The sequence below is a fragment of the Motacilla alba genome, chromosome 13, assembly GCF_015832195.1.
Source record: "Motacilla alba alba isolate MOTALB_02 chromosome 13, Motacilla_alba_V1.0_pri, whole genome shotgun sequence".
In the NCBI taxonomy this organism is placed as follows: domain Eukaryota; kingdom Metazoa; phylum Chordata; class Aves; order Passeriformes; family Motacillidae; genus Motacilla; species Motacilla alba.
In genome coordinates this window covers 2,816,339-2,830,726 of record NC_052028.1, presented here as the reverse complement: position 1 = coordinate 2,830,726, position 14,388 = coordinate 2,816,339, and the positions used below count along the sequence as shown (strand labels likewise).

At 57.1% G+C, this 14,388-nt stretch overlaps 1 protein-coding gene and 1 long non-coding RNA gene across 6 annotated transcripts in view; one reads left to right on the top strand and one right to left on the bottom strand.

The window, feature by feature from the left end:
• The window catches only part of NRG2 (neuregulin 2), a 156,371-nt gene extending 147,068 nt beyond the window's left edge, over window positions 1-9,303 (bottom strand). For all 4 annotated transcript variants that reach the window (XM_038149935.1, XM_038149934.1, XM_038149936.1 and 1 more), the window contains exon 1: window positions 8,791-9,303. In XM_038149935.1, the coding sequence (XP_038005863.1) occupies window positions 8,791-9,214 (424 nt within the window). In that variant the 5' untranslated portion in view covers window positions 9,215-9,303. The remainder of the gene's footprint in view (window positions 1-8,790) is intronic.
• Window positions 9,304-9,372: 69 nt separating this feature from the next.
• On the top strand, window positions 9,373-12,146 carry LOC119706358. Of its 2 annotated transcripts, XR_005258512.1 has the most exons (3): window positions 9,373-9,550; window positions 11,149-11,203; window positions 11,735-12,146. It is a non-coding gene; the product is annotated as an uncharacterized LOC119706358 (long non-coding RNA). The 2 variants fall into 2 exon arrangements; XR_005258513.1 differs by lacking the exons at window positions 11,149-11,203; window positions 11,735-12,146 and adding an exon at window positions 9,720-9,980.
• Window positions 12,147-14,388: the final 2,242 nt, after the last annotated feature.

Here is a 14,388-nt window from a genome sequence, read left to right as displayed (position 1 = left end):
GGGGAGCTGCAGAATCAGCAGCTGCACCCCAACCCTGCTGTACATGCAGGCATGGCCTCAGAGACCCCCCAGTCCTTCCCCTCAGTGCCCCACAGCACCCTGCAGTGAGGCTCTGGGTGCAAGAAGGACCTTTGGGTGACCCCCTGCCTGCTGCCTCCCATCAGCACCCCAGTTCTTGTAGGTATAGAAAAAATCCTAATTCCCATCCAAACCATCCTACATCTACTGCTATATCCTACCCAATGTTCAAAACCCTCAAGGCCTTCCCCAGAATCTCAGCTGCATCTGAGCCTCCCAAATCCACCAGAATACCTGACCCCTAGGAGGTTTTCCTCTCCTTCCCTGTAATCCTACTTGGGCATCCTCTGGCCTGTGGGTTCGGCAGCATTTGCCAGAACTTGCAGCTGCTGTTGTGCCTGAATGTCCAAGGAAGAATGACGGCTATCCTACAAACCAACAGCCATCCAGCCTCTTGTGTCCCCCACACCAGGAGGACCAGCTCAAATCACCGACCTAGGCAGAAAGTGCCAGAGAAGAGCAATCCTGGTGTACCCCAGACCTCTACCCCAGCGGCAGCCCCCTTTTCTGACAAGGCATCTTCTGGGAACACTCAAGGTCAGGGCGTCATTGGGTGATGGAACTTGTTTGATGTTTGGCCCGTCAGCAGGGCTGAGTGTGTTGCTGCTGGAATGGGTGATGCACACACTCTGCATGCACACAGAGAGTGCCAAGACAAGCCAGGATCTGCAGGAAGGACCTGGCAGGGAAACTCCTCCAGCTCCTTCCTGATGCCTCAGCTCTGCATATTTAGGGATGTATCTGTGGGATTCAGGCTCTCCAGTGCTGTGAGAAAGGGTCTCCAGGTCTTCCCAAAGCTGTCCATGCCAAGCCCCCCAAGGACAGAAATTTCTGCTTCATTCCAGCCCAGGCAGGCAGTGAGTGTTCCATCACCCCATGAGAGGAGTCCCTGATGTTCCCCAGATCCCACCAGCCTCAGCAGGCAGCTCCCCATGGAGTCCAGGGCTGGGGCTGAGCCAGCCTGGCAGCCAGGATGGGAAGACAGATCCTTCTCCCAGCAGAGATACAGGGAGAAGGTGGCTGAGACCTCACATGGCAGAGGATCTTCCCAGGGATGTTGGTGACCAGCTGGGCTCCTAGCACGTGTCAGCCTGGCTGAAGGCTGAGAGCAACCATGGGGACACTCAGCCAAACACGTCCACACTCCTTTTCTCCTCTGCACCAAGACACACAGAAGGGCAGCTGAGAAAGACTGAAGGGGTGGGAGGGGAACACCTAGAGCAGCAGGTCCAGACAAGGGTGAGGAGCGCCCACTCCTACCCTTGCCGTTACTACCATCCCATGGACCCATGTGGAAAATCTGACTCCCAAGCAAGGCATCCTGACCTGCGCCTCATTCTCCCTGTCACACTCCCAGGGCTAATGAGCGTTTTGCTAATCACACACCCACGCACCTCTGCGTGATGGCAAAGGCCACATCCCACTGGCTGGGGCCGGCAGTCAAGGCTGTGCCTGATGCTGACCTCCCTTGGCTGGTCCCAAGGCTGCCCATCCCGAGCAGCAGGAGCCGCCGGTGCGGCAGCGGGAGCAGGGTCCGGCGGGGACAGGCTCCGGCCAGGGCAGCAGCCAGGGCTCGTGCATCGCTGCCAACTTTGAGGCAGCCCAGAAAGCAGACCTAATTCCAGTCCCTACCCTCCTGCCAAGCCATCTGCCTGCCCTGAGACCACCGAGAGGCTCCTGAGCAGTGTTTCGTCATTACCGAGCCATTAGAGAAAGTGGAGGAGCAGTGATTGATTATAATGAATGCAAATACCTGCCTTCCGACCCCACACTGGCAGGGCCTGGCTAGCTCTCTCACTAAGTAGTACAGTGTGTCCTTCCACAGGCTCTGCAAAGCATTCCCATCCTCCTCAGCCTTTCCACAAGCCATCAGGCACAGCACTGCCCATCTAGACCTGCCCTAGAAAACCATCACATCCAAGATCTGCTTTCCATCAGCCCTGAGGCTCTGCTCTCACCCGCAGATCCTACAGGCTCATTTCCAGCACCTGAGCCCATTGGGAAGGCTTTCCCAGAGTTCTCACCTTCATCAAGAGGGCGAAGGACAGTTCCCTCACGTCAGGACAGGGAGAGAGGTGGGGGCAGCAGGGCAGGAGCTGAGTGCTCTGTCGCAAGCGTGACACATCCCTACTCATCAGGCACATGTGTCCCATTGCAGAGAGGTGCTGTGCAGAGAGACAACAGCAGCCAGCTCTGCTCCAGGTGGTCACCAAAGATGAAGTGTTATTCCTACAAAACCAGAACACATGCTACAGTGTGCAAGGATGTACTCAGTTGCCCTCCAGAGGCCAGCAAACAGTGACAGGAATACAGGGAAGGAGGGCACTGTCCTGCTGCAGGCAGTGGGTGTGGGGCAGGTCGGGGGACCAGGGAGAGCCACTGTGGCCACCAACTGCAACAAAGAGAATTCAAGGACTGTCCAGGCCAGGAAGAATTGCTGTGGGCAGAAGAACCTTGTCCCTGAGCTACAACATTCAAGATGCAAACCATGTGCTTGCTTCCAGGACCAATCTTGTGCAATACCTTATATTTTCCATCCTCCAGACTGGTCAGGGTCTTATCCAGGGTGGAGCTGGACTATGGGGATTCAACAAGAGCAGCTTTTACTGGCCCTTCAGCCCAGCCTTTGCAGCACACAGCCCAGCCCCAAGCTGCAGCAGCCAAGCTCTGGGAGCATGGTCATTCAGCAGAGAAAGAGCAGCACCGTGTTTCATCTTCCTTTTGATCTCTAGCCTACCCTTGCAGGCTCAGTACTCTATCCCCAAAATTTTGGGCAGTTGGCAAACCACTCCACCTCCCCCCAGGGCTGAGACTTTAAGAGCTGAGAGGTGGTGGGGCTCCACTGCTGCACACCCAATTCGACAGGCAAGCAGACGCCTGGCTGCCAAAGTTTCCAGGGAGATGAGCTTCCTCCAGAGCCTCCCATCGCCGCACGCATCCGCCGAGCCCCCGCCGAGGACAGGCATCCTCTGCCATCTGCAGCGGACAGAGCAGCTCCCAGCGCAGAGAACACCGTACCGGGGAGCGGGGCACGGCCTTCGCCTTCAAGCGGCACCGTTTGGGCACGACGGGGCGGTCCGGCACTTGGGGAGGGGGTGCACTCGCGTCCTGGCAGCCTCCTCTGCGCAGCAGAGAGGGGCAGGGTGTGCTGCCAGCACTGCTGCACCCTGCCCAGCTCCCACCGGCGGCGGCAGCGCTGACCAGGCTGCGCACAGGGCACGGAGCGGGCACGGGAGCACCGACAGGAGCTGCCAGACAGCCCCGGCAGCTCCCGGCTCGGCGGAGGCACTTCCTCACCTCCCAGCACTTTGTCGCTCAGGCTCCTCTGCAGTGACAATTCCTCAGACGACCAGAGTCGCCCACGGGCTCGCAGCCTCCCAAACCGGCTGCCCCCACGGCTCAGTCTCCTGGAGCTGCTCCTGGCCGAGTTCATCGCTCAGCTCCGTGTTTCGCCCTGCATCTGCACCGTCACCTGCCCTGGGCCAGCAGAGCTGACCTGCGGAAGCCCAGGTGCCGTGCCAGGGCCAGCACAGCTCTCATCCACGCTCAGCAGCGTCACACGTTGACTCCGGAGGGGAGCGGAGGCGAGGCGGCTCCAGCAGCAGCATGCAGCGCCCCAAACCCGGCAAAGAGCGGCCGCTCCGCACAGGAGCCGTGTCACATGCGCAGGGGAACCGGCCACCCCCTCCAGTCTGCTGGAGAGGCACCCTCAGCCCAGCAGCACGGTACCAAAACACATCCCTTGAGGCACTTTGCAGCAGATTTTGGCGTGTGCCAAGTGCTTGAAGGCTCCAGGCCCTGGTGCCCAGGGTGCATCTTACACAGCCCAAACGAAGTGGGGAGCTCAGCTGTGGCAGAGCATGGCTCCCTTTTTGCCTGGTGATGCAGTTTATTGCCTCTGTGCTCCCAAGCATGCACCAGTTTCTGATCCAGATCCAAACCCAAGTCAAGGTGTCGCCTGTGATTTAGAAAGGGCGTTCTGCCTCAGGGCCCATATCTAAGGGCTGTCAGCCGGTGGAGCACAAAGAGCCTCCAAGCAGCAGCTGGAGCCTGGGCTGGGCATAGAGCAGCCCTAGATAGAGAAATCAGCACTGCTGGGATCACTCAGAAGCTGTTTTAGTCTTGTCTTACTCATGGAGATCCTTGGGGAGATGCTTAATTTAGTCAAACATTTCTGGAAGGGGGACTGAGAAACTAGCCAGGCTTTGCTCCACACATGGCACATGTCTGGGAGGGGAAAAACTCAGTTGTGTTGGGCACCACTGAAGTCACTTGGACCTGCAGCTTCAGCAGAGCAAAGTTCCAGTTGCCAGTTCCTGGATGGCTCGTCTGGGAGGAGACAAGGAGCTGACCTGGCCACAGGACCCAGCCACTCCAGGTCCACTCCAGACCAAATCCTGTATGAGAGGATTTAAGAGGGCACTCAGAATTGTGCCACCCTTGTGAGAGGTCAAAGCTGTCTGCAGCGCAGTGACCATTCCCCATCTGCAGAAACTCAAGGCAAGAAGGAAGCAAGTCTTTGCTCTTCTGCAAACCCAAAGAAGTGTGATTTTCTGAAGGTGGTGAGAAACAGTTTCAGACAGCTCTAATTAGCAAGGTGGTGTGTGAGATAATCCAGCTTTACTGCTCTGTGCTCCACAGCTGTCCTGGGATGAAGGGAGAGTACCATCACCAGTGGCTGGAGCCCACTCACACCCCTCCCCTGTGCCTGCCTGGCTTCCAATGATCTGCAGGATAGTGAGGAGGGATATTTTTGCATGAGCTGCTGGTCCAAAGTTGCCAGTGCTATTTCAGGCAGCAACACCTACACTGTAATCCAAAGGGCTGTATTTTCCAGCGGGCACTTCAAAATCCGGCCTCCCTCCTCCCCTCACAGGCCAGCTCTAACCAACCTGGCTCCAGGATAAACAGCTCCCAGCATTATGTGGCCACTGAGGCCAATGCCACAGCCCCAGCATGTTCCTGATCCCCACTGGGACCAAGACACCTTTGGACTGGAAATAAAATAAACACCTCATCTCACAAGAAGTACCAGCTACAACAACAGGTCCTCTGCCTGCAAATCCTCCCAGGGATCTGCCACCACCAGATTACCTGCCCAGGCTAAGCTAGCTAATCCTACAGGCGAGTGGCAGACCTCGTCCTGGAGCTCAGCAGCGTTTTCGGTGAGGTGCTTCAGGAGATGTAGCTCTAATTAAAGCTACTTTGCAACTCGCTGCATATGGAGGCAGGGAGACATTTGTTCCTGCGTGAAAACAGAGATCAGAGCCTGGACAGGTTAAGTCCCCACTCTGCTGTGTACAAAATATCTGCACACAAATCTTTTGCACAGGTAGAGGGGACTCATGCGGAGTGGGAAGGAGATGCTGACACAAGCTACCCCTAAAGACCAGGCTTGCTGACACAAGCCCCCTTCTGGATTCAGAGCAGGAGTTGTTCCAGTGCGGAGAATGCCACCAGCTCCTTCACCAGTGAGAGCCAGCGCTGTGTCTTGCACCTATTTCCTCCTCCTTGATCTGTGCGTGTAGGCACAAAGGATATATGAGACCATCCAAAATTAGGGAGCTAGAAGATACAAAGAAAAGAGACAGGAGGAGAAGCAATAACAGGAATCGTTATATAACAGCATGGAAAAAAAAACAATAATACTCCCAGTGCAAAAGAGGTTTTAAGATGGACAAGGGGGTGGTGAGACCTGCAGGATGCCAGGCCCCAGGACCAGCTGCTCCCTGTGTGCCAGAAGGATGAAAACCATGGCTGGGCAGAGCTGCAGAGGCTGCACCTCTCTGGGGTTTGCAGGTGGGGAAGTTCCAGCCTTCAGAGCCTGCCCAGCAGTGGGATGGCCAAAGTGAGAATCCCCCTCCCTGGATCTCTGCTCAGGGGGCACACAAGAAGCAGCCCAGCTCAGACCCCACACGCAGCAGGCATGCAGACTGGCATTCCTGTTCTGTCCCCCACACCCCAGGCCATCCTTCTCTCACCTCACCCTGGCTCTGCTCAGAGAGGGGCTGGGTCCCATGCAGAGTCTCAGCACCCACTTTCTCTCCTCTAAGTGAGATGCGCAAACAGCAGAGACTGCTTCTTGGAGAGGGACATGGATGCTCCCATCACAGGTCTAGTCCTGCATCGCATCCTGGACCTCGGCACGCAGCAAGAGCAGGAGACACACAGCATCTTAGCCAGTGAGAAGGGGATGAATCACTGGAAAACAGACCCAGGCACAGAGCCAGAACAGGGAGAAGATGGTCCTGCGAGGCCTCCATCTTTGGGAGTGGGGGGATTGGAGTGATCAGAGCCACAAGGTCCTCCCTTCCCACGCAGAAGTGACCCCAGCATCTGTCCCCCAGCTCCGTAACATCCCTCACACAGCTGCAGCCCAGCTGTCCCTCAGAGTGCTCCTCGTGCCTGGACATTCACCCCCCTGCCAGCTCTGGAGTTCTCACTACCCCCATGAGCAGCAAGAATGGAGAATACCCCTGCATCCTTTTGGATCTCCCTTCCCAGCACAAACTACAGAGCAGGAAGGCAAACCATGGGTTCCCAGTTCCCACACCTTTCCAGCAGCTCAGATACTACAAGTCAGAAGATCCTGCCAGGAAAGTCACCTTCAGAAGTGACCTCCCAGCTGGTCCAAGAGCATGAAGTGCTCAGGGAACCACCAGTTCAGCAAGCTGAGGCTCCCTCTTCATCTTCATCACCAAACCTAACCACAGCTATGACATTTCCCAACCACCAGATTTTATTTTTCCTTTGGAATCTGCCATCGAGCTCTGCTGAGACGAGTCTCCCACCAATCTGCAGTGTCCCTCAGCCAGGGAGCCGAATCAGCCATCGGAGCCACACAGCAACAAAAGCATCAGCTCCAAGGAGGTGTCACGACAGAATGACAACCCTTAACTTGTTGTTACATCAGCCCACACATTAATGCTTTGGGCCTGAGCCAGGATGCCACGGAGCAGCCTCCATTCCCCTTCAAGTCAAACCCTGCTGCTCAGAGATGCACAAGTTCAGAATCCTTTTTGATTTAAAAAAAATAAAAATAAAAAAAATAAAAGCCACATACCTTTTGCTGTGTTTTCCCCTGACAATGAGACCACAGTCCTGAGAAATTCCCCCATTTACTTTCCTCTTGTCTCTACCACAGCTCTTTCACTCAATCCTCTCTGTCCACGATGGCCCATATACAGATGCACATGAAATTAGTGTCTCCCAAATTAGTTTTCTTGCACACAGTCCTAGCCCATTTTCCTCAACAACATATTATGATATGCAAGGTTCCACCTTTCTCCCAGGAAACGCAAGCTTCTAAATTTATCTTTTGTATCACTAAAAAAGAGACAGGTCTAGCTTTCACAATGCGGGGTCAGCAGTCCCGAATGGCAGAGTGTTTGCCCCAGAAACACCCAGTTAGTACCACAACAACCGCCACAGAGCAGTACACATATGGTCATTACAGAGCTAAGTATAACTTGACAAAGTACCTTGCTTTTAATGAGGCAAAAGGCCAATTAACCTGATGAGGATGCAGTGCACTGACATTGAGTGGGGAGCCTGGATTCCCTGGAGAGACACCCTGTATATCCTCGTAACACAGCAAACACGAGGAATTCAAAGCCTTGCTGAGGGCACAGCACTCAGAGCTCTCTGGGTTAACGCCATCCTTCTCCAGATATTGTGACACAGTATCCAGCATTCAGGCTGGATGAAGGGCCAGCCGTGCATTTTTGTCAGCTCAGATCCAAACCCTGGGAAAATGCAGGCATTGTCCTCGCCCGGTCCCCCACCGCCCAGCCCTTCGCAGGTGTTCACCTGCCAGAGGACAGCAAGGAAAATCCAGGAACAAAAGCAGGGACGCTCCGGCGGGCGCTTCCCGTTGAAGTCATTTCATAACCGCGTTTCCAGAGGTGCTGGAAGAACAGCACAAGCCACCGCACGAGAGCCGTGATCGGAGACACCGAAATGCGCGGAGCAAACAAAAGAAAAACCAACTTCGCCCCGCGAGGCCGTTATTTTGGAAGACGCAAAACTTCCCGGCTCTTAGGGCACACCTGGAGCGCTGCCCCTGTCCCAGCCCCGCATCCCGGGCCCGGCCCCCTCCGCAGCAGGGAACGCGCCCGGGGCGGGGGTCGCGGCCGGAGTCACCGGAGCCCCCGCGGGCCGGCAGCTCTCCCGGCGGGGCTGCCACGGCCGAGGCCCCCGAGGGGAGAGGCACCGGGGCGCCGGGACCGCGCTCACACCGGGGGCTCCCGCGCGGCACCGCCGAGCGCCGAGCGGCCGCGGGCTGCGGGCACTCCCCGCACCGGGCCCGGGGCTGCGCTGCTGGCGCGGCGCCGGGCCGGGGCTGCGGGACTTTGAGCCGGGAGAGCGAGGAGCCCCGGGGCCGGGGGATGGGGGGAGCGCGGCTGCGGCGGCCGGGCCGCGCGGATCGCATCGTATCGCATCGCATCGCATCGCATCGCATCGCATCGCATCGCATCGCATCGCATCGCATCGCATCGCATCTCCCCCGGTGCAGGCGCGGCTCCCGGAGCCCACCGGGGCTGAAGTGGGGGGGCGATCGCCGGGCACCTGTCCCCCGAGCGGTACGGACCTGTCGCCCCGCGGCTGCTCGGGACGCGGGCCAGCGCTCCCCGCCGCCGCTCCGCCATCGCCCCCCGCCGCCGCTCCGCCATCGCCCCCCGCCGCCCCCCGCCGCCGCGGCGCGGCCCGTACCGCAGTCGGCGCAGAGGATCCGCGCCACGTCCCGCTTGAGGTTCTTGCCGCTGGTGTCGAGCGGAGCGAAGGCGGTGCGGAAGACGAGCGGCTCCTCGGTGGGCTCCAGGAAGAAGATGTAGCGGTGGTTGCGCTTCACTTTGAAGCAGGGCGCCTTGGAGCCCACGCTGATGAGCTGCTCCCGCTGCAGCCCCCCGCTGTTGAGGGGCCACAGGTCGAGCACCTTGACCAGGACACCCCCGGCGGGCCCGGCGCCGCGGCTGTCATTGCCGCCGGCGGGGGGGCCCACGGACTGCACCTTGCCCTCCAGCACCACCGCCGCCGTGTACGCCTGGTCCTGCACCGACTTGAGGCTGGGCGAGTAGCAGGCGAGGGAGACGCCGAAGAGCAGCATGGAGAAGCCGGGCGCCGGGTCGCGCCTCATGCCGCCGGCTGCCGCTCGCTGCCCGCCGGCCCTGCGGCGGCGGCCGGGCTGCGGGGCCGGGCTGCGGGGCTGCGGCGCGGCGGGCGCGGCGGGGCGGAGCGGAGCGGCGCGACGCGGGGCGGCACGGCACGGCACGGCACGGCACGGCGCGGGGCGGCACGGCACCGGCACGGCACGGAGCGGCACGGCAGGGCACGGCACCGGCACGGCCTGGCGCGGCGCGGCCGCGGCACGGCACCGGCACAGGCACTGGCGCGGCGCGGCGCGGGGAGGAGGCGGGATGCTCCCTCAGCCGCCCCTGCCCCCGGGATGCTGACCCCCGCACCCCCCGGAAAGGTGATTCCCTGCCCGGGGACTCCCCCCCGGGGATGCCCGCTGCGGCGGGGATCCCCGCGTCCCTGGGGGTCCTCGGGGAAGGAGGCAGACCGCGTTCCCTCCATCCGGCCATGGAGCCGGCCTCTCGGCAGGCCCCCAGGCGTTCGCAGAACCCCCCTTTTCCCCGCAGAGGAAATCAAAGATGCGCTCATTTGGGGGCGGCTGCAGGTGACACGGGGGTTCCGCGATGCGCAGGGCCCGAGAGCCGGGGATTCCTCTTTGCCCGATGGTTTTATGGAGCTGGGAGATTTGTGCCCGAGATTCCCTGCACACCTGAAGGAAAAGCATTAACATAGAGACAAACGGAACACGCAGTGGCCGGGGAGACAAAGCCGCCTTTCATGCCCTGTTCCTGCTGCCTCTCGTTAATAAACAAATGCTTTTCCCTGCAGTGGCTTCTAGGAGGAATCGCTTTAAGCTCCAAAGGTGCTTGTTTGGATTTATTTTCGAGGCTGATCCTGAAGCGTCTGCACTCCCAAAGCCTTGCTTGCCCAGGCAGTGCGGAAGGGAGCTGAGATGCTCAATTAGCAGCAGCAGGGGATTTTGTGGTTGTTGTTGCACTGGATTCTGCGTTGAAGGGGAGCGGCCATAGTCCCATCCCACGGAGGTGGCCTGGAGACGGGGGGGGGGCGATGGCTCTGGGCACAGACTGCAATGGCCCCAGGGCCTTTAGAGCCCCAGGGAAACCCCTCGGCAAACCTCAAGAGATGACAAGAGCCCGTCAGTGAGAGCAAAGGAGCACAGATGGCAGGATGGGGATTTGCTTTCCATTTAACGTAGCGCAGCCAGAACCATCAGGAAGAATGGGAAGGGAGCAGAGCCGCTGTGCCCAGCGCAGCCCAGGCATGGGGCGTCGCCTCTCCTCGTGTGTCCCGGGCTCGGGGCGGCAGCCAGCGCTGTCCCACCTCTGGCACACGAGGACACAGCCCCAGCACACGCTCCCGGGGCTCTGCAGCCATGGGCAGCCGTGGCTCCTGCTGCCAGCCCGGGCCGCTGCTTTTCCCTCTCTGGGAGTGCTGACGGCTCCCAGAACGGCATTACCATCGCAGGGCCGTGGTGCACCGGGAGCCCCCCAGCGTGCACACAGCAGGGCTCAGGGACCATTTGCTTCCTGCACACATTTCCTCTCACTAAACGTGATTTTTTGTCTCAGATGTGGCTTTTGGTCCTTGTGGCTTTTTGGTCTCAGATGTTTCTGAAGGCTTTCTCTTTTCCCCTGATTGGTGACCATGCAGAACTGCAGAGAAATGCAGGGGGAGGTAGAAGGGACCAGAAGTGTTTCCCACGGCAGAGGGAAGAACAGTATTTGAAATTCAGGAAGCTGCTCGGAGGAGCAGGGAAACCACCTGACTTCTCTCTTCTTTTGACATAAATCTCTGTGGAATTTCCCCTTTCCCTATCATTTTGCTCAGACAGCAACTGAGGTTCTGCCTGAAAACGCAGGAGATACCCGATAGCATCACTTGATCTGGAGCTCTCCTGCTCTACCCTGCCCCTCAGCAGAAAGGGCACTTTCATGCCCAGGCAGCTGAGTTGCTAATCCTTGTCTGTTTTTGCAGGCTGAAATCCCAGCAAGACCACAGCAGTTCTCCCAGCTGAGAAATTCAGTGCAAGGTACCTGTGAGGCCTCTGGGGCAACTTTGAAAAAGGAGGGTTTTCTTCACCTCTGGGGCATTTTGAAGTCCAGAACACTTAGCCTCAAAAAAGGGCACTGGTCACATCTCCTTTTAGCCATATTTTTCCTGTTGTTCAGCCTAACTCTTGTGAATTCAACTGGTTTTCATCACTTGAGACACTTGCTTTTCTCTTATCATTTCAGAAATGGTTTAGGACTAAATCCCTCTCCCCCCCTTTATGCTGTTCTTCCCATATAAATGGAAAATCATTATTTTCTATAGGTCCTTGGGCATTTTGACATATGAAATAAATAAAGCAAGGTCCTTGGTGCAGTTACCAGAGCAGCCTGAACACTGGCTTTGGGAGAATGAAGCCTAAATAACCGATTTCAAAAATATTTCCTTTCAGTTGAGGGTAACTGTTGGCCGGGAACCCAGGAGGTCATTGGTCTGTTTTAATTTATCCAAAGCCCATCTCTCCCCTAACTCCCTGCTGTGAAAACCCAAATCATATTTTCCATCCTGGCAGAGAGATGGAGAATCTGAGCTCAGCCTGGATTCCACCCTGTCTGGAGAAACCCAGAGTTCGGCAGCACCATCAGAGGTTTTCATTACTCAGGCAAGTGCTGTGGGGGCTGGTTTTGCTTTTACCTCCTTTAATTTTGTTCCTGCAATTTCCCAGAGATGCTTGAAAACAAAGCACCTCTCAGGTCTTTCTTTCCCTCTGCCAAGGGAGCTCCTGGCACAGAGCCCTGCCTGGTGCACAGGGCAGTGTCCCAGCGTCCCTCCCTTCCTCAGGGAACCCTGCAGCTTTTCTGCAAGGACTGACGTTGACCTCCAGCAGCACAGGCAGGCAGGCTGTCCTTCTTCAGCATCCTCCACAGGTTGCAGATGCTTGGCCTTCTCCGTGCCAGTTGAAGATGTGCCCCTGCAAATCCCATGTGGGGCTTTTGGTGTGAGGAGGAACAAAGCACAGAGTCACAGAACATGCTGAGCTGGAAGGGGAAGCATTGAGTCCAACACCTGGCTCTGCACAGGACACCCCAACAATCCCACCCTGTGCCTGAGAGCATTTCCAAATGCTCCTGGAGCTCTGCCAGCCTTGGAGCCCTGCCCATTCCCTGGGGAGCCTGGGAAGCTCCCAGCACCCTCTGGGGGAAGAACCTTTCCCCGATATCCAACCTCAGACAGGTCCAGCCATTCCCTGGTGTGATCCAGCACGGGGCTGTGCTAAGCCCTTGCCCATTTCAGGCCAGCCTCAGAACCATGCATGCATTGCAAGGGTGTCCCCCCACCTCCCACAGCCCTTCCCAGCACCAGCTCCATCCTGGTTCCCTGCAGGGTGCCTCAAGCCCTGCTGGTGTGAAGACGGCAAGTACAGGAGACACCTCCCATACCCCAGCCAAGGGAACGTTGCTTTCCCTCCCTATGGGGCATTCCTTCCCTGCAACAATCAAAAGCCCCCCAAATGCCAACAAATCAATTGCAACCAGTTTTTCCCACCTCCATGTCTTCTCTGCAAAGATTTGGCTTGTTCAGTTTGGGGATGCCCATGGAGAGCATCAGTGCCCCATGTGGGGCAGGAGCCAGCCCTTCACCAGGACACACCAGACTCCTGGCACCAGGGGGACACCACCACAGCCTCAGGTGAAATGAAAAAGCAGGTGATAAATGATGAACACAGGGATTGTGTGGAAAAAGCAAAGCCCAACACTCAATCTGAGATTCCAGCCTGGACATTGACTAACCAAAGAATCAGAGAATGGCTCGGATTGGAAGAAACCTTAAAATTCATCTACTTCTACATATCTCCTGCCTGTTAATGTCAACTTCCAGACCAGGGGAAGGCAGAACTGAGGGTTGTGGCTGTAGGCACCAGTGCTGTCTCTCCCAGAAATGGACCATCCTGGCACAGAGGCCTGATCCACCCACCCATCCTTCCCTCAGCTGGAAGAGCATTGATCCACTGTAATTCCACGAGATTCTCAACAATCCAAAGAAAAGTTGAGAACACTTGCTGTAGGGAGAAAAAGCAGGACTTTATTATGATGAAACCCACCCCAAAAATCCTTTTATCTCTTGGCACATGGTGATCAAAGGGAAAAAAATCAAGAGCAAGTGGTTTCCTCCACCTGGGAGAGAAGCTGTTAGGGTTCCCTCCAGTCCCTTTGTGACATATTCACCTAAGCAGTAGGAAGCAAAAAAACCTACTCATCCTTCAAGGAAATGTGTGCCTCTTTTATTTGCTGCCCTCCCCGAGAAACTCATTCACTCCTTGTCCACCCACACAAGCAGGAATGATGAATGAAAAACAAACCATAAACAATTCAGCCTTCCCTTTTTCCTCCCAGCCTTCCAATCAGATGTTCCAGCCCGTGCCTCAGCACTCAGATTTTGCCCGTTGATCATTCCCATCGCGTGCCTTGGCTCGCCGCGCCGCTCGTTCCTTGGATACAGACAGCTGCATCCAACACGTTTGTCAGCAGCTCCGGCTCCAGGAGGGCTTCACTCAGGGTGGAGGAGACAGGGGAGCCTCTGCAGGGCACTGCTGCCCAGAGCCAGAGGATTCCTCTGGTGGGGCTGGCAGAGGTGGACCCTGGCAGGGAGCTGATGACCAGCCGGGCAGCTCCTTGTGTCCCCCAGAAGGACAGCGGGGCCCAGGCGCTGAGATGCGTCACCAGAAAGGAGGAAAAATGGCACCAGTGGGAGCAATGCTCCCCACAGGATGGTGTATCCCAGCCTCCAGCCCTGCAGTGAGAGACCCCTCCATCCCAGAGATTCTCTCTGGGCTGGGTTTTACTGCCAGCCACTCGGATGTTTCTCTCTCTCTCTCCCTTCTCTCCACACAACCTCCTTACACCCCCCTGTGTATCAAATAACAATTGCAGCCATGCCAGGGCATCAGGTATGTCTGTGCACCTCTGAATTCCCTTCATAGGCAAAGTCCCCTCCCACTTTTGCCTGCTTTGTGTATTTTTATGTAAATATATGCCGAGTGGGTGTATGCCTTATTACATGTGTAGGAAACATGGGGAATGAGGACTTGAGTACCACCCCAATAAAAGAGAGGGACAAGGCTCTTTGGCTTTGCCCTTGATTCCCTGTTTAAATATAAATTGCCACTGTTAGACAAGAGACCCTCTCCAAATTACTTCTGAGATCCAGGAGACCATTTCTGCAGCA